This window comes from Meles meles, chromosome 2, assembly GCF_922984935.1.
Source record: "Meles meles chromosome 2, mMelMel3.1 paternal haplotype, whole genome shotgun sequence".
Classification (NCBI taxonomy): Eukaryota; Metazoa; Chordata; class Mammalia; order Carnivora; family Mustelidae; genus Meles; species Meles meles.
In genome coordinates this window covers 110,966,888-110,985,101 of record NC_060067.1, presented here as the reverse complement: position 1 = coordinate 110,985,101, position 18,214 = coordinate 110,966,888, and the positions used below count along the sequence as shown (strand labels likewise).

Genomic DNA, 18,214 nt, shown 5'->3' with positions numbered 1-18,214 from the left:
ATTAACATACTTATAATAAATTTTCCTCTAGCTGTTAACAACCTGGAGATCCATTTAGATTATATATTTTTGAAGCAATGCCAATACTTGCTTCATTGTTTAAAAAAAGAGGGCCAATTATATCTTATGATTATTGTTTATAATTGGAGGTCCTTTGCTTCCCTCATTGTTTTATTTATCAAGGTTTAAAGTTTCCACTTGTATATTATTTAATAGAGTTGAATATTTAAAATGATCTCCACTTGACTTTAGTATTCTTACATGAGAGATGTTCTTGAAATCAAGTATTGTTTTTCCAGGACAAAAATAAGGGATTGTTAATTATTGCATTTTATATAAATTGTTTATCAGGTAAAAAGGAACCTAACAGACTAAGGTTTCTCCCCGCTTTTAGAAATTCCCTAAAAATGATAGAGGACTTTTTCATAATAATATATTTGTAGCAGCATTAGAAAAAAATATTAGAAATCCTTGAAAATCAGAAGGCCGACAGAAACAGACCAATACCGGAAACACAGCCCAGTCACAACAGAAAAGACTGATGACACCAGCATCCTTGTCTCTTTTCTCTGTTACGTTTTTCTCTGTATCATTAATAGTACTCTCTTCTTTCTGACCTTCCTTCCTGTGATTCTTATAAAGTTACAATGCCTGGTCTGAATCTACCCCACAACCATGTTCATAATAAATTTTGTATAATGGGGACAGTGAAACCAAATGATATTTTGTCATAACTAAATATAATAGCTAAAGCAAACAAATTAATTCTGTTAATTATACCCACTTTATAAATAAATAAATTTTCTGAGAGCTCATTTTCTTACATACTACACATTTAGATCTTGATCTCAGTACTTTCTTTAGCTTAGACTTTAAATGCTTCAAATTTGGGGGCACCTGGGTGTCTTAGTGGGATAAGCCTCTGCCTTCAGCTCGGGTCATGATCTCTCAGGGTCCTGGGATTGAGCCCCGCATCAGGCTCTCTGCTCATCACAGAGCCTGCTTCCCCCCACTCTCTACGCTGGCTTCTCTGCCTACTTGTGATCTCTGTCAAATAAATAAATAAAATCTTAAAAATAAATAAATGCTTCAAATTTAAAGGACTAGAGATTATCAGAGCTAGTTTTTAAGTTTTTTTTTTAAGAAAACAGCAACATGAGCTAATTTTTAAAATTGGGTTTTTTTGTTTGTTTTTAAGAACAGCAACATATTTAGATTGAATTTCTTTTCATGAGATAGGAATTTGAGTTTCTTCTTTTAGTACCATTGATGCACGGTGTTAAAAGTCATCCTTATTATATATATATTCTTATTATATATGTATTATATTCTCATATATATATTCTTATTATATATACCCAATTATTCCGATTTCATAATCTATTTTCAGCTGTTACTGCCTTTACCCCAATTGGAGGGTGAAAGGATAAAAGAGAAATACACCTTTACGTACTAAGACCTCTAGAGGTTATATTATGAGTCTGTTATGTCCATGTAATAGCTAGGTTATACATCAACACTGAAATTTAACATGTGTGACCCAGAATACTTTTCCTCTTTCCAGTGTGTGTTTTATTCCAATAAGTTAAGAAATCCACAAAGCATTATTATTACTTAATAGGTAAATATCAAGTTCCCATTACATTTGTATTACATGCTTCTGAATATGACATATTAGTATATGCTAAAGTTATTTTTAGTCAAATTTATTAATAAAAATGTTAAACAAATTTTTGTGGTTTTGCTCACAAAAGATACAAAGGCAAAATACAGAATAAGTATAATCTATTACAGAATTGGGGACAAAAAAAGGAAAGTGTACTTTTTGTTTTCTTTGAGTCCTAGTTTTTTTGTTTTCTTTGAGTCCTAGTTTATAGGACTTCCTTTTTATTTGGCTCCAAAATCTTTTATAATGAAAATTCCTGCTTAATGTATTAGGATTTGGGGTATAGAAGTGTTAGAATAAAAACTTGTATTTAAATTCACTTCTTTCTGGAAACTAAAACTACAGTAAAGGGATACTTTTTTGAAGACTTAAATCCACAAGGAGAGGGGAAGAGATAAAAGGGAGAGGAGAGGACACTAAAGTATTTTAGGACCTGGGAAGAAAGACAAGCAATAAGTAATTTAGCAAAACTTTGATGTATAACTCCTAGATTAGAAAGCCAAGAAGTAACCAATTTGCTCTTTGGAATCTTCAAAAGGATCAGAATTTGGTAGTATTAAAATATCATTCCCTTTCCATACTTTACTTCTTTTTTATTTTATTTTACCCAAATGTGTTTATTGAGATAGTTTCCCACTCATCTGATTCAGGGTGATTAGTGCTCCTTCGCATCTTTCTTTTTTTTTTTTTTTAATATTTTATTTATTTATTTGACAAAGATCAAGGTAGGCAGAGAGGCAGGCAGAGAGAGAGGAGGAAGCAGGCTCTCCAGCAGAGAGCCCAATGCGGGGCTCGATCCCAGGACCCTGGGGTCATGATCTGAACCGAAGGCAGAGGCTTTAACCCACTGGGCCACGCAGGTGCCCCTCGCATCTTTCTTTAAAACTTGCTTTTCCTGCTATAGACTGGCAGAAGACAGTGGAGGACCCAACCCACAAAACTACCCCTTGTGCATGGCCAAAGTGATTTTGTAGCATCCTGGGCACATAACATCCATGAAGTAGGGGTTGAGGCTCTGCATAAAACACTTCTTGTGCCTTCCCCTTTTCATCTTCTGGGACAAGTGGAAGAGGTCCTTCGTAAGGGGCGTGTTCTCATGGGGAGTTCACTACTGCCAGAAAGCCCCTTTCCACACTTTATAGTAACTACCCCTTCCCATGTAAACAAAGGTTGTATATATTCTCTAGAAAGGCTGCAAATAGAAAACTTATAGTCTGGGGACATCAGACTAACTTCAAGTAACAGGTACCAGATTACCATTCCAAAAATAGTTTATGTGAAAATACTGAGAACCCCAATGTTATTACCCCATTCGTTCTGCAGAACATAAAGATATTTATACAGAAAGGCCATCGGACTGCCCTTACAGATAATCTTGTAGTTCACAAGACTGCTTATGCTCATAGCACATAATTAGTTTTTAAATCCTTTTTTTTTTTTTTTTTTAAATCATGATGAATATACTCTATTTCCTACTTCCCTATTTCCCACATCCCCCAACCCACCTCCCCTCTGGTAACCATTAACTTGTTCTCTATAGTTAAGAGTCTGTTTCTTGGTTTGTCTCTCTTTTTTCTTTTTTCCCCTGCTCCTTTGTTTTGTTTCTTAAAATGCATGTATGAGTGAGATTGTGTGGCATTTGACTTTCTCTGACTGACTGACTTCACTTAGCATAATACTCTAATTCCATCCATGTTGTTGCAAAGACAACAAGGCAAGATTTCATTCCCTTTTATGACTGAATAATATTCCGTTGTAAATATATACCACTTGTTCTTTATCCATTCATCTATTGATAGAAACTTGGGCTGTTTCCATAGTTTGGCTATTGTAAATAAGGCTGCAGTAAACATAGGGCTGAATGTATCCTTCTGAGTTAGTGTTTGTGTATTTTGGGGGTAAATACCCAGTAGTGTGATTCCTGAATTGTAGGGTAGTTCTGTGTTTAATTTTTTGAGGAAGCTCCATACTGGTTTTCACAATGGCTGCACCAATTTGCATTCCCACAAATAATGCAAGAGTGTTACCCTTTCTCTGTATCCTCACCAATACTTCTTTCTTGTGTTTTCGATTTTAGCCTATCTGATAGATGCAAGGCAATATCTTATTATAGTTTTGATTTGCATATCTCTGATGATGAATGATGTTGAGCATCTTATGTGTCTGTTAGCCATCTGTATGTCTTTTTTGGAGAAATACATGTTTGGGTCTTCTTCCAATTTTTAATTGGATTATTTGTCTTGAGTATTAAGTTGTTTGGTTCTTTTTATATTATAGATACTAACCCTTCATTGGATATGTCATTTGCAAATATTTTCTCCTATTTAGTGGGTTCCCTTTTAGTATTGTTGATTGTTTCCTTTGCTGTGCAGAAGTTTTTTATTTTGATATAGTCCCAGTAGTTTACTTTTGATTTTATTTCCCTTGCTTCAGGACACATTATCTAGTAAAATGTTGCTATGGCCAATGTCAGAGATTACTCCCTGTGCTCTCTTCTAGGTTTTTTGTAGTTTTGGATCTTACATTTAGGTCTTTCATCCATTTTGTGTTTATTTTTGTATATGGTGAAAGAAAATGCCCCAGTTTCTTTCTTTTCCATGTAACTATCCAGTTTTCCCAACATCATTTGTTGAAGGAACTTTCTTCTATTGGATATTCTTTCCTCCTTTGTCAAAGATTAATTGACCATATAATTGTGGGTTTATTTCTGTTTTCTGTTCTAATCCATTGATCTGTGTGTCTGTTTTTATGCTAGTACCATACTGTTTTAATACTACCACTTTGCAATATAACTTGAAGTCTGAGATTTTGATACCTCTAGTTTTTATTCTTCAAGGTTGCTTTGGCTATTCAAGGTCTTCTGTGGTTCCATAAAAATTTTAAGATTGTTCTAGTTCCATGAAAAATACTTTTGATGTTTTGATAGGGATTTCATTAAACCTGTAGGTTGCTTTGGGTAATATAGACATTTTAACAGTGTTTGTTTTTCTAACCCATGAGCATGGAATGTTTTTCCATTTCTTGAATTGTCTGGAATTTCTTTCATCAGTATTTTATAGTTTGCAGAATACGGATCCTTCACCTCTTTAGTTAAGTTTATGCCTAGATATTCTATTTTTGATAACTATAAATGGGATTATTTTCTTAATTTTACTTTCTCCTGCTTCATTATTAGTGTATAGTAATACAACAGATTTCTGTACATTGATTTTGTGTTCTCCTACTTTACTGAATTCATTTACCAGTTCTAGTAGTTTTTTTGGTGGAGTCTTTAGGGTTTTCTGTGTATAGTATCATGTCATCTGCAAATACTGAGTTTTATGTCTTCCTTACCAATTTGGTTGCTTTTTATCCTTTTATGCTAATTGCTGTGGCTAGGACTTCCAGTACTGTGTTGAGTGGAAGTCTTGAGAGTGGTATCTTTGGCTTTTTCCTGACCTTAGGAGAAAAGCTTTCAGTTTTGCAACCATTGAATATAATGTCAGCTGCAGGTGTTTCATATAAGGCCTTTATTATGTTGAGATAGATTCCTTCTAGAGCTACTTTGTTGTGGGTTTTTATAATGATTGGATGTCTTTCTTTGTCAAATGCTTTTTCTGCTTCTATTAAAGTGATCATATGGTTTTTATCCATTTATTAATGTGATGTATCACATTGATTGTTTTGAAAATATTGAACCACAATTGCATCCCAGGAAAAACTCACTTGATTGTTGTGTATGATATTTTAATGTATTGTTGAATTCAGTTTGTTAATATTTTGTTGAGGATTTTTGCATCTATATTCATGAGAAATATTAACCTGTAGTTTTCTTTTCTTGTACTGTCTTTATCTAGTTTTGGTATCAGGGTGATTGAATTTAGAAGATGTGCTTCCTCTTGTATTTTTTTGAATAGTTTGAGAAGAGTGGATATTAAGTCTTCTTTAAATGTTTGGTAGAAATCACCTGTGGAACCCTCTGATCCTGGACTTTTGGTTCTTGGAAGTTTTTTGATTGCTGGTTTAATTTCATTGCTGATACTTGGTTTGTCCAAATTATCTATTTCTTCCTCCTTAGTTTTATAGGTTATATATTTCTAGGAATTTATCCATTTGTCCTATGTTCCTATGTTGTCCAATTTGTTAGTATTTGGGCCCTCTTTTTTTTTTTTTTTAATGAGTCTTCCTAGAGGTTTGTCAATACGATTGATCTTTTCAAAGAACCACCTCCTGGTTTCATCCATCAGTTCTATTGTTCTTTTCGTTTCTATATCATTTATTTCTGCTCTAGTATTTATTACTTCCTTCCTTTTGTTGAGTTCGGCTTTTGTTTGTTCTTCTTTTCTAGCTCCTTTAGGTATAAGGTTAGGGTTTTTGTTTGAGTTTTTTTTTTTTTTTTTTTTTTTTTTTTGCTTCTTGAGATAGGCTGTATTTCTGTAAACTTCCTTTGTAGAACCGCTTTTGCTGTATCCCGACGACTTGGGACCATTGTGTTTTCATTCTCATTTTTTTCATGCAATTTTTAATTTCTTCTTTGATTTTTGATAGACCCATTCATTATTTACTAGCATGTTATTTAACCTCCATGTATTTGTGCTCTTTCCAGATTTTTCTTATGATTGAATTCTAATTTCATAAGATTGTGGTCAGAAAAGATGCATGGTGGGGCATCAGGTTAAGCATCTGCCTTCAGCTCAGGTCATGATCTCAGAGTCCCAGGGTCAAGCCCCACGTCGGGCTCCCTACTCAGCAGGGAGTCTGCCGCTCCCTCTCTCTCTGCCCCTCCCCCTGCTCATGCTCACTCTCCCTCTCTCTTTCTTTCAAATAAATAAAATCCTTTTAAAATCCTTTTAATTTAATTTTAATTTAATTTAATTTTTAAATTAATTTTTAAATTTTAATTTTTAATTTAATTTTTAAAAATCCTTTTAAAAAAGAGAGATGCATGGTATGACTTCGATTTTTTTTTTTTTTTTTAACTTATTTACTGGGACTTGTTTTGTGGCATAATATGTGATCTGTTCTGGAAAATATTCCATGTGCACTTGAATGTATATGCTGGAGTGTTCTGGATTTGTCTGTTAAATCCAGTGTGTTATTCAAAGCCATTCCCTCCTTGTTGATTTTGTGTTTGGATGATCTGTCCATTGATGTAAATGAGATATTAAAGTCCCTTGCTGTTATTGTATTACTGTTGATTTGTTATGAACAGTTTTATGTATTTGAGTACTTCCGTGTTGGGTACATAAATATTTATAGTTGTTATTTCCTCTTATTAGATTGTCCCCTTTATTACTATATAGTATCCTTCTTTGTCTTGGATTCCTTTGTTTTTTTCATATCTATTACTGCTTTTTGATTTGTGGTTACCATTAGGTTTGTGTATAATGTCTTCTGTGTATAGCAGTCTATATAAATTGATGGTTATGTAAGTTTGAGTCCATTCTTTACTTCCCCCCCCCTCACAGTTTTAGTATATGGTATCATACTTAAATCCTTTTGTTTTATGAATCCCTTGACTGATTTTTACAGAAATATTTCTTTTTTTTAATTGATTTTGTGCTTTTTATTCTCCATATTCTCACTGTGGTCTTTTGTTTTTCACCCAACGAGTCTCTCTTAATATTGTTTGTAAGGCTGGCTTAGTGATCATGAACTCCTTGAGAAACTTTTTATCTCTCTTTCTGTTCTGAATGATACCCTCGTTAAGAGTATTCTTGGCTGCACATTTTTTCCTTACGGCACTTTGAATGTATTATGTCACTCCCTTCTGGCCTGTGAAGTTTCTGCTGAGAAATCCACTGATAGACTTATGGGGTTTCCCTTGTATGTAACTGTCTTCTTTTCTCTTGCTGCTTTAACATTTTTCTTTCCTTATACTACCTTTTGCCATTTTTATTATTAATGTCTTGGTATGAACTTCTTTGGGTTGAATTTTTCAGGTGATCTCTGTGCCTCCTTGATCTGGATATCTTATTCCCTTCCCAAAATGAGGGAAGTTTCCAGCTATTATTTCTTCAGATAAATTTTCTGTGCCCTTATCTCTCTTTCTTGTTTTTCTGAGTTCCCTATAATGTGGATGTTGTTATGCTTGATGGAGTCACTAAGTTCCCTCAGACTGTTCTCAGTTTGCATAATTTTCTTTCCTTTGTTCAGTTTGGTTACTGTCCATTACTCTGTCTTATAGGCTGTTCATTTCTCTGCTTCATCTAACCTGCTATTTATTCCATCAAGTGTATTTTTAATTTCATTTATTGTGTTCTTGATCTCTTATTGGTTCTTTTTCATCTCTGTGTTAAAAGGTCTTACTGATGTCCTCCACTCTTTTCTCCAGTCCATGGAATATCTTTATGATCATTACTGTAAATTCTCTACCAGGTGTAGTACTTATATCTGTTTTTGCTTTGGTCTCCTGCTGTGGCTTGATAATGTTCCTTTGTTCAGAGATGTTTTTCTGTCTTGTTTTATCTGACTTCCTGTGTCTTTTCCTGTGTGTTAGGAAAGTCAGCTACTTCTGTTGTTCTTAACAATAATAGCCTTATGAAGAAGAGCTCCTATAGTGCCTTGCAGTGTCCCCTGTTCCCCAGGGCCTGGCACTTCAGGGACAGTCTCTTAAGTGTGTTGCGTGTGCTATGCTGTTGAGTCTTGGCCTCTTTTTCCTTCAGTGTATTGTCTGCAGGGGCTCTTGCTCTACTCTGCACCTAGGTATATGGTGGTCTGCTTGTAGAACTAGAACTGCCCCTGCCAAGACCAAGGTCCCACAAAATGGGCAGGTCAGGAGTTACGGTATTGGCAGGGTTTGCACTGGTCTTCTGGGGAGAAGGATGGGGGGTGGACAGCACTGGGACTGAGGTAAGCGTGACTGGGAAAGGTAGATTGCCAAAGTGTGGGGAGAAGGGAGTGCTTAATGCAACCAAGTTAGGTAAGGAGTGTGGATACCAGCCTGATTCCACAGGTGGCCATTCTTTATGCTGTCAGGGGAAGAGGGAAATGGTACCTGCCAGGTACCATTTTGTTGCTGGAGGAGTCTTCCCGTGATCCTTGTCTCTCCTAGCTGTGCTGTGAGATGAGCGAATTATTCCCCCTTCTGTCTGTCCCCTAGCATTTTTTAAACTGCTGGTTTTATACTGTAACTGCACAGTCTGTTTGCCGTGCCATCTCTTTAAGGGCAGGAAGTCCACTTCCTAATGCTTTCTTTTTTTTTTTTTTTTTAATTTTATTTATTTAACAGACAGAGCTCACAAGTAGGCAGAGAGAGAGGAGGAAGCAGGCTCCCCACGGAGCAAAGAGCCTGATGTGGGGCTCGATCCCAGGACTCTGGGATCATGACCCGAGCCGAAGGCAGAGGCTCAACTCACTGAGCCACCCAGGTGCCCCCCTTTTTTTTTTTTTTTTTTAAATTTTATTTATGATAAGGGTTCTTGCCAAGGGTGTGTTAAGCATCCATGACATTTAATTCAAATATGTCCAAATCATACTTCATGCTGCCTTTTCTCTGTATCCACCTTTAGGATATATACAGATCTTGTTCTTTAATATGTGTATTAATCATAAAGCATTCTTTTCCCTGTGGTGGCAGATGACCTGAATTACTTAGCAGAAGTGATTTGGTTTTAGTTTATTAAGTGCAGGGGTAGAATATGAATTGGAAAAAAGAACACTAACCCTATTATTTTTAAAAAGAATGAGAGCACAGAGATAAATGTTGATGTCTATCTACTTCACCTATGATTTTATGTCACTGAAATTCTTCCCATTTGAAGAACTGCCTGAAGCAAAGGAGCAACCAACAGTCCTCAGGACTTAAATCATCCCTATTTATATAAAGCTCACTTTATAGGGTAAGGTGTGCTGACATTTGTAGAATATGATCTCTGAGGGTTTAGGTAGCTTATTAGAAAAGACACTCCACTCCTACTTCTTTTTTATGGCATGAAGAATTCATACAGTTTTGGGGTAGATTTTCATCATTTTGGCATAGATCTGATGCAGGCACCAAAAGCAGTGTAATTGAAATGAATCCAGAGCTATGAAGCCCACAAACTGAGGGTTTGGGAGGGGAGGTTGGGTGAGCCTGGTGGTGGATATTAAGGAGGGCACGTATTGCATGGAGCACTGGGTGTGATGCATAAACAATGAATTTGGATCACTGAAAAAAAATTAAAAAACAACTATGAAGTCATGTGAAGATTTGTGTTTCTCCTTTCTCTTTTAATGTTGAATTTGCAGTATTTTTTATTTGATATCAACAGAGATTTACCTGAAACTAGAGAGCAGAATCTACCTCTTATATTTATTTAATTGTTCATTCAGTCACACATTCATTCAATCAAGCATTATTTTGAACACCTGCTGTGTCCTGGGCACTATACTGTACACGGTGTTTGTGGTAGTTAATACACATCGTCCTTGCCCTCAAGGAGCTTATGGCTTAGTGGGTGAGATGGAAAAATTTGAAACAAATTTTATAAACAATCATATAATTATAAATTGTGATAATTGCTAGTATGAGAAAATAATGGAATAAGGTGAGGGACTAATTTAAATTAGAGGCACAAACTCTAGGTGGGATAAAGCATTTTCAGACAGTCAGGATTTTAAAATATTTGTCTCCTGTATGCAGTATAATAAGAAGTGTATTTGGAAGCTGCTGGAGGATGCTTATACCAAATTGAAACAAGTGAAGGCAAAAGGATATAGATAATAGAGTATGTAATACTGGAAGGAAAAGAAAGTATCTATCAAGATAATGATAAAAAAAATTCTAGGATATCACTTGTGCCCCCAAACATAGAGTAACAAATCTAGATTGGATTTGGTCAGAATTTCTAAAAATTCTGGAAAAAATTTTAGGACATCTGAGGCAGCAAAAGAAATTAAGAAGATAATTGGAGAGAAATGGAATGGATTCCAGTTGTATTTTTGGAAGCAGATTAGTAGAGTTTGGTAATTCACTGGAGGTAAAGTTGAATGAGAACAAGTGAGCAATGACTGCTAGGTTTTTGCCTATGTAGATGGATAGATGAACTGTTCATTTAACAACTAAAGGAAGTAAAGGAACTCTGGAAGAAATACAGATTTCAGATAGTACCAAAAGTCCTAATTTTAGACATTGAGTCTGGATACCAGAGGGGGATATTCACATGGAGATGTCAGGTGGTCAGTTAAATAAGTAGCTTGAAGTATAGAAGAGGGTGAGAGATAGGATTATGTAAGTATCAACATACAGGTACTGTTTTGTTGCTGTGGAAGAGAATTAGATTGTCTGGGATGAGAGGACCAAAAAGATAAGAAAAAAAAAAAAAGGATCAATTCCCAAGGAACTGGAATTTATAGAGGTTTGGTAGAAGAGGAGGAGCAGGTGGGCCGAAATTAGTTTGAAGTAGGTTTAAAAGCAAATGTGAGTTCAGAAAGTAGAGACAGTATATATAGATGCTATCAAGAAACTGGTTTGTGAAACTGAACAGAGATTGGATGGTAGTTGAAGAAAAGTAAAGTTGAAGATGGTTGTTTTTCTTTTTTTAAAGATTATTTGAGAGAACATATATGTGTGAGTGGGAGGAGGGGCAGAAGGAGAGAACCTAAAGGCAGTCACCCTGCTGAGCATGGATCTCATTTTGGGGCAGGGGTAGTGGGGGGTGGGGCGCTCAGTCCCACAGCCCATGAGATCATGACCGGAGCCAAAATCAAGAGTTGAAGGCTCAACCAACAGAACCACCCAGGTGCCCTGAGAAAGCTATTTTTAAGATTGCTTTTTTTGTGAGAAATATTAGAGCATATTTAAATGTTGATGGTGGGTCTCTGGAGTGAGGAGAGATTGGAAGTGCTGAAGAGGCAGGAGAGAATGAGACCCCAAGTACGTGTGACGAATTGACCTTTTAATAGTAGGCATGTCAGGACCAGCACAAGAACATACCATTTTAATGATCCTAAATGTAATGATGATAAGTCATCTTTACTTCAGCCATTTAAAATGCAGACTGTTATGAGCAGTTTTTCTTGAGTAAAAGCCTTGAAACTATGATTTATAACTTAGTAATTTAATTGTTGCTATGGTTACCTATACATTATGCTAGTGAACATTTTTTTATAGACTTGAATAAAACAGGGTTGAAATGTTTTCTTTAAAGCCAGTTTTCCTTTTCAGAAGCATGTAAGATGTATCTGATAGTTCCTGTACTTGAGGAGTATTTGTATTTATCAGTAATGGTACAAAATGAGCGTGAATTGAAAGTAATAAAAAACAATTTCTGCATTTAATTTTGTGTGTTTGCTCTAAGATCACCTCTCCTGTTTTGCAGAGTCAAGTAAAGAACAGTTTGCCAGTACAAACATTGCTGAAGAGCTGGTAAAACTCTTCAAGAAACAAATAGAACATGATAAAAGGGAAATGATTTTTGAAGTTCTTGCTCCATTGGCAGAAAATGGTGAGAAAATAAATGCATCTCTGGATTTTTTTTTTATCATATATGCTTTTTCCATTTTTCCTAATATTACTTAATTGCTAGCTATTTAACTCAAAAGTCCTTTTTGCTTTATTAATGATGTGGTGTTTTATTTTGGTATCTATAACTTCAGCTACTTATCTGCTCTGTAACTATATCTCCATTTGCCAAAACTACTTTCCAAGTTTCTTTGATTATAAAGTCTTGGCAAAAACATGATTCTGTGGCTTACACATTTTTATGCCTATCTGGAAAAGGCAACTGAGAGGTTGAATTTCACTTATGAAGCCTTGTAAGGCAAAAGGACAGTGTGGACACTGGTAAACTATTCCCATTTTTGGTAAAAAATCTAAAGGAATACACCATAGGAATAAGAGTGAACCAGAGTAAACATACCATCCCATATAAATAATTTTTCAAATACAGTATCTAGCACATAATCAGTAAGGATGAGATACATGAGGAAACAAGAGAGTGTAAGCAAGAACCAGCACAAAGAACAGGCAACAACAGCAAATCTCCAAATACTGGAATTATTAGACATTGACTCAACGTAGGTATGCTTATTATATTCAGAGAGTTAAAAGGAACCTTGAAAAATTTAGATGGAAACTAGAAACTATAAAAAGTGACATAGCAGATTTGAAAAACAATTGGAAATCCCTGAATTGAAAAAAATACAATCCAAAATAAGAACCTAATAGATGGATTTAGATTAAATATAGTCATCTTAGAGAACCAGTGAACTGAAAGATTGGAAGAAAATCCAGAATGAAGTATAAAGAGAGAAAAAATAATCAATATACACAAAAAGAGAATAAGAAGTACAAAGGGTACAGTGAGAGGCTCTCACGTACATTTTTTGGAGTTCCAAAAAGTGGTGAGGGAAGCAGAGGCAATATTTTTTAAAATTTTGACAGAGAATTTGATAGAAATTATTAATGTAAGATAACAAATATTCAAAAACCCAAAGGAATCAAAACTTGATAAAAAGGAATCTACATATCGATATAGTATCTTGAAACTATAGGAAACTAATGACAAAAATCTTAAAAACAGCCAGGAAAAAAACAGATCATCTTAAAAAGGGTGACAGTTTGGCTGATTGCTTATCTTCCAGCACAACATGAAATCCAGATGATGATGAAACATCTTTCACATGCTGGAAAAAAAAGTGCCAACCTAGAATTCTAAACCCCATGAAAACATCCTTCAAAACTAAAGGCAAGGGTGCCTGGGTGGCTCAGTTGCTTAAGTGTCTGCTGTCAGCTCAGGTCATGATCACAGAGTCCTAGAATGGAGCCCCTAGTCGAGGCTCCCTGCAGGGAGCCTGTTTCTCCCTCCTCTCCCTTTTGCCTACTGCCTGCCCCCTGCCCCTCATTTGTGCTCTCTCTATTTCTCTTTCTGTCAAATAAATAAATTAAAATTTTAAAAAAACACTAAAGGCAAAATTTAAAGATATTTTCAGAGTAAAAACTGAGAAAGTTCACCAACTTTTTTTTTTTTTTTTAAGATTTTGTTTATTTGACAGACAGAGATCACAAGTAGGCAGAGAGGCAGGCAGAGAGAGAGGAGGAAGCAGGTTCCCTTGCTGAGCAGAGAGCCCGATGTGGGGCTCGATCCCAGGACCCTGGGATCATGACCTGAGCCGAAGGCAGAGGCTTTAACCCACTGAGCCACCCAGGCGCCCCAAGTTCACCAACTTTTAAGGTGATTACTAAAATAATTTTTAAAAACAGTGTGTAACTGCCAAACTAATGGAAAGATTTATGGAAAGTTTTTTTTTTTTTAAGTACACCTTCAAAATAACAGAAGAGAGGAGAGTAAAAGGAACATGGAAGGGGTACAAATAGGGCATACAAAATATACTAGGTTTAAGACCTAGTTTTTCAGTAATTATATTAAATGCATTTGACCTAAATTCTTCAATTAAGAGACCAGTTGTCAACTGAATTTTTAAAAATCAACTATACTTTTTAAAACAAAACTTGTTAAATATAAGGAGATTTAAAAGGTTGAGAATAAAAGTATTTTAAAAAATAAAAATCACTCAGGAGAGCGTGGGTGGCTGTCAGTTGAGCATCCGGCTCTTGATTTTGGGTCAGGTCATGATCTTATGTTCTGGGATGAGCCCCACATCAGGCTCCATGCTCAGTGGGGAGTCTGCTTCTCCCTCTGCTCTCCTTTACTCCCTTCCTTTCCCCACTTCTACTTGCATGGGCACGTACTCTCTCTCTAAAATAAATATATCTTCATAAGTCAATAAATCATTCAAACTTTAAGAAGGCTGAGATAGTTATATTTAATATCAGATAAAAAACTTAAGATTAAAAGACTTAATAGAGGTAAGGTGATGAAAGTTCTGATTCACTTGGGAACTGTAAGTATACATTACCTCAAAATATATGAAGCAGAAATACTCAGAATTATGGAGAGAAATAGACAAGTCCATAAATATGGGAGCTTTATTACCTCTTTCAGTAATTGATACAACAAGCAGATAAAAAAACAACAAAAAGATTATAGAAAAGATTAACAACATGATTAAGAAAATTGACTTAATGGACATATTGTGGAATACTGCACCCAGCTACAGGGCCCTTTCTTTTCAAGTACACATGAAATATATAAAACACATATAGTCATGAAAAAGTTTTACATTGGTGAGGTATTAGGCTGAGTGAAATTAGTTAATCAGAGAAAGGTAAATACGGTTTCACTTATATATGGTTCACTCATATGGTTTCACTCATATGTGGAATTTAAGAAACAAAAGAGATAAACTTAGGGGAAGGGAAGGAAAAAATAAGTTGAAATCAGAGAGGGAGACAAACCATAAGAAACTTAACTATAGGAAACAAACAGGGTTGCTGGTAGGGGGGATGGGGTAACTGGATGATGGACATTGAGGATGCTAATGTGACGTAATGAGCACTAGGTGTCATATGCAACTGATGAATTACCAAACTTTACCTCTGAAACTAATGATATGCTAAATGTTTAATTGAATTTTTAAAAGCTAATTAAAAAAAGTTTTAACCAATTTCAAAGGCAACCTTATGGAGTATGTGTTCTGACTTGAGTGAATTTTCTAATAAAAAGATAACTAGGAAATCCCTTTATATTTAGATATTAAAAAATATACTTCCAGTACCTCAAAGGTCAAAGGAGAATTATGACGGAAATTGGAAATATTTCTTTTTTTAAGATTTTCTTTATTTGAGAGAGCAAGCACATGCACAAGTGCATGTAGTAGAGGGAGGGGAAGAATCTCAAGTCTGATCTCAGGGCATGATCCCACGACCCAAAGATCATGACCTGCGCTGAAACCAAGAGTCAGATGCTCAACCAAAGAAGCCACCAAGACGCCCTGGAAATTAGAAAATTTTCTAATAATGAAAACAGTACTATATCTTAAATCTTATGTGATGTAGGTAAAGCCATACTTAGAGGCAAGGAAATCTAAAGAGCTGAGATTAATAAAATAGAAAATACATAATACAATGTAAGCATATAATCACCAAGGTTGAGTCTGAGAGACTAAATAAAAACTGCTAAATCACTAATAAAATTTGTCAAGAAAAGAAAACTTCATTCTGATGAAACTGTAGTAATTAAAAGACAATGTGGTATTGTTAAAAGGATGGATGAGCCAGGATACCTAAAAACAGATGGATGCATTAACAAGTAATTATTTTATTAGGAGAAAAGAACAAGTTGTCAATGCAAAACAGTGCAGAAAGAACAGTCTTTTCAATGAACAGTGCTGGGAATATGGGAAAAAAATACAAATGAAGACACATATGTACACCCATACTTCATACTGTATTAAAAAAAGTTTAGGTAGATAATTACCTGAATGGGAAAGTAAAAACCAGAATACATACCTTAAAAATGTAAGATAGAAGAATATTGTCATGGCCTTGGAGTTATAGAGAATTTTCTTAGGCCACAGAAATCTCTGACCATAAAGGAAAAGTTTGATAAATTTGGCTAAAACTTCTAATGAAAATTAAAGACACCAAAAGCACTACTAAGAGTGAAAAGCACCACAGTGTGTGAGAGAAGATATCTACAACACACATAATCAATAGAATGTGTACAATTTATAAAAACTCCCACAGATCATTAAGAAAAATGTAGAAAGCCCAGTGGGAAAACATAAGAGATTTGACAAAAGATAAAGTCCAAATGGCTAATAAACACATGAAAATATGCTTAACTCATTAATAATGGGGATGCAGAATGAAACACTACGTACCCACTGGAAAGTCTAATAATACCAAATGTTGATGAGGGTGTGGAGCAGTGGGAACTCAGTAAGTGCTGGTGGGTGTGTAAATTGGTACAATTTGGAAAATGAGTTCAAGATTGTATTCTGTGTGATTGAGCAATTTTGCTCTTAGAATATAGCCAGAAACATGTACATGTCGAACAGGAACCACTACAGAAATGTTCTTAGCTTTATCTATAACAAAGGAAAAATTAGAAACAACTCCTGTCCATTAACAGAATAAATAATCGTAGACACATATAATGGAAAAAATTATACTTAGGAAAAGAAATGAAGACAACTTTAACAGTAGTTAGATAAATCTTTAAAACATTGATAGAAAAAAGCCAACACTACAGGATACCTGGGTGGCTCAGTCAGTTAAGCAGCTGCCTTCAGCTCTGATCATGATCCCAGGGTCCTGGGATTGAGCCCTGCATTGGGCTCCCTGCTCAGTGGAGAGCCTGCTTCTTTCTCTCCCTCTGCCTACTGCTCTGCCTACTTGTGCTCTCTGTCTCTTTCTCTCTCTCTGTCAAATAAATAAAATCTTTAAAAAAAAAAAAAAGCCAACACTAAAAATATGTATTGTGAGGTTCCATTTATATAATAATTCAAAAAAATAAAATTAAACTGTAGTTTTCAGGAATGCTTATTTATTTAGTGAAATAGTAAGGAAAATTATGAGTGTGTTTACAATAAAAATCAGGGTAGTGATTTGAGAGGAATGGAGGGAGTAAGCAATAATACATGATGGGAAATGGGAATGAAGAGAGGGGCTCCCAGGGATGCTGGCAATGAATTTCTTGATCTTGGTGGAAGTTACATGTTTATTTGCTTCATAGTAATTGATTAAACTAATATGTATATTTTGTACTTTATTCCTTTTGTGGCATTTTTTCACCATTTAGAAAAGATTTTAAAATATATGTATGTACATAGGTGTTTAGGTATTTATATATAAGATACATCTGTATGTATACTTACATATATATGCAAATGGTGGCTATAAAAATAGATGTCCTTGGGCAGAATTGTGTTGATAAATGTGTGCTGGGCTATCTGCTTTGGCAGACTGCTTTGCTGATCCTCCTTAGTAAGGCTACTTAAAGCCTCCCACATATATGTGATTACAGTCAAACTGTGAGAGATCTGTAAACTTTATTCTTGACACATTTTTTTTTTTTTTTTTTTTTTTTTTTTTTTTTTTTTTTTTTTTTTAAAGATTTATTTATTTGACAGATAGAGATTACAAGTAGGCAGAGAGGCAGGCAGAGAGAGAGGAGGAAGCAGGCTCCCAGCTAAGCAGAGAGCCCGATGCGGGGCTCGATCCCAGCACCCCGGGATCATGACCTGAGCTGAAGGCAGAGGCTTTAACCCGCTGAGCCACCCAGGCGCCCCTATTCTTGACACATTTTAAATTTTCTAAATTCTTTACATCTTATTAAAGAGCAAAGAATAAAACTTGTTTCTCATCTCATTTGGTGATTTGGCCAAATGAAATTTTTATTGTGACCTTCAGTCAGTTTTATACCAGAGAACTACCTGTAACCTTTCTTGCAATATGTCAAAATAACAAGGTTTTTCTTATATCTGTTTCCTCCTTTACCACCTTCACTTCTGTTTTATAATTGTGCAGTGAATTGAATGATACCTTTAAAAACTTATTTCTGGACTATCCTTAGTGTTCATCTTTGGTTTTCCTTGTATGCAAAGAAGACATTAAAATTGGGATTTGTTTAATTCAAGGTTTTTAGAATTTTAAGGCTTTTTCTCATGACTTTCAATTCTAGTCACCACACATTTCTAGCCCTAGCATTCTGTAACCAAGGAAACGCCCTACTTTCAGCATGG

At 35.2% G+C, this 18,214-nt stretch overlaps 1 protein-coding gene across 4 annotated transcripts in view; it reads left to right on the top strand.

Annotated features, from left to right (window-relative positions):
* The window catches only part of RAP1GDS1 (Rap1 GTPase-GDP dissociation stimulator 1), a 155,945-nt gene that overhangs the window by 116,704 nt on the left and 21,027 nt on the right, over positions 1-18,214 (top strand). For all 4 annotated transcript variants that reach the window (XM_045998132.1, XM_045998133.1, XM_045998131.1 and 1 more), the window contains one exon: positions 11,947-12,072. In XM_045998132.1, coding sequence (XP_045854088.1) covers positions 11,947-12,072 — 126 coding nt within the window. The remainder of the gene's footprint in view (positions 1-11,946; positions 12,073-18,214) is intronic.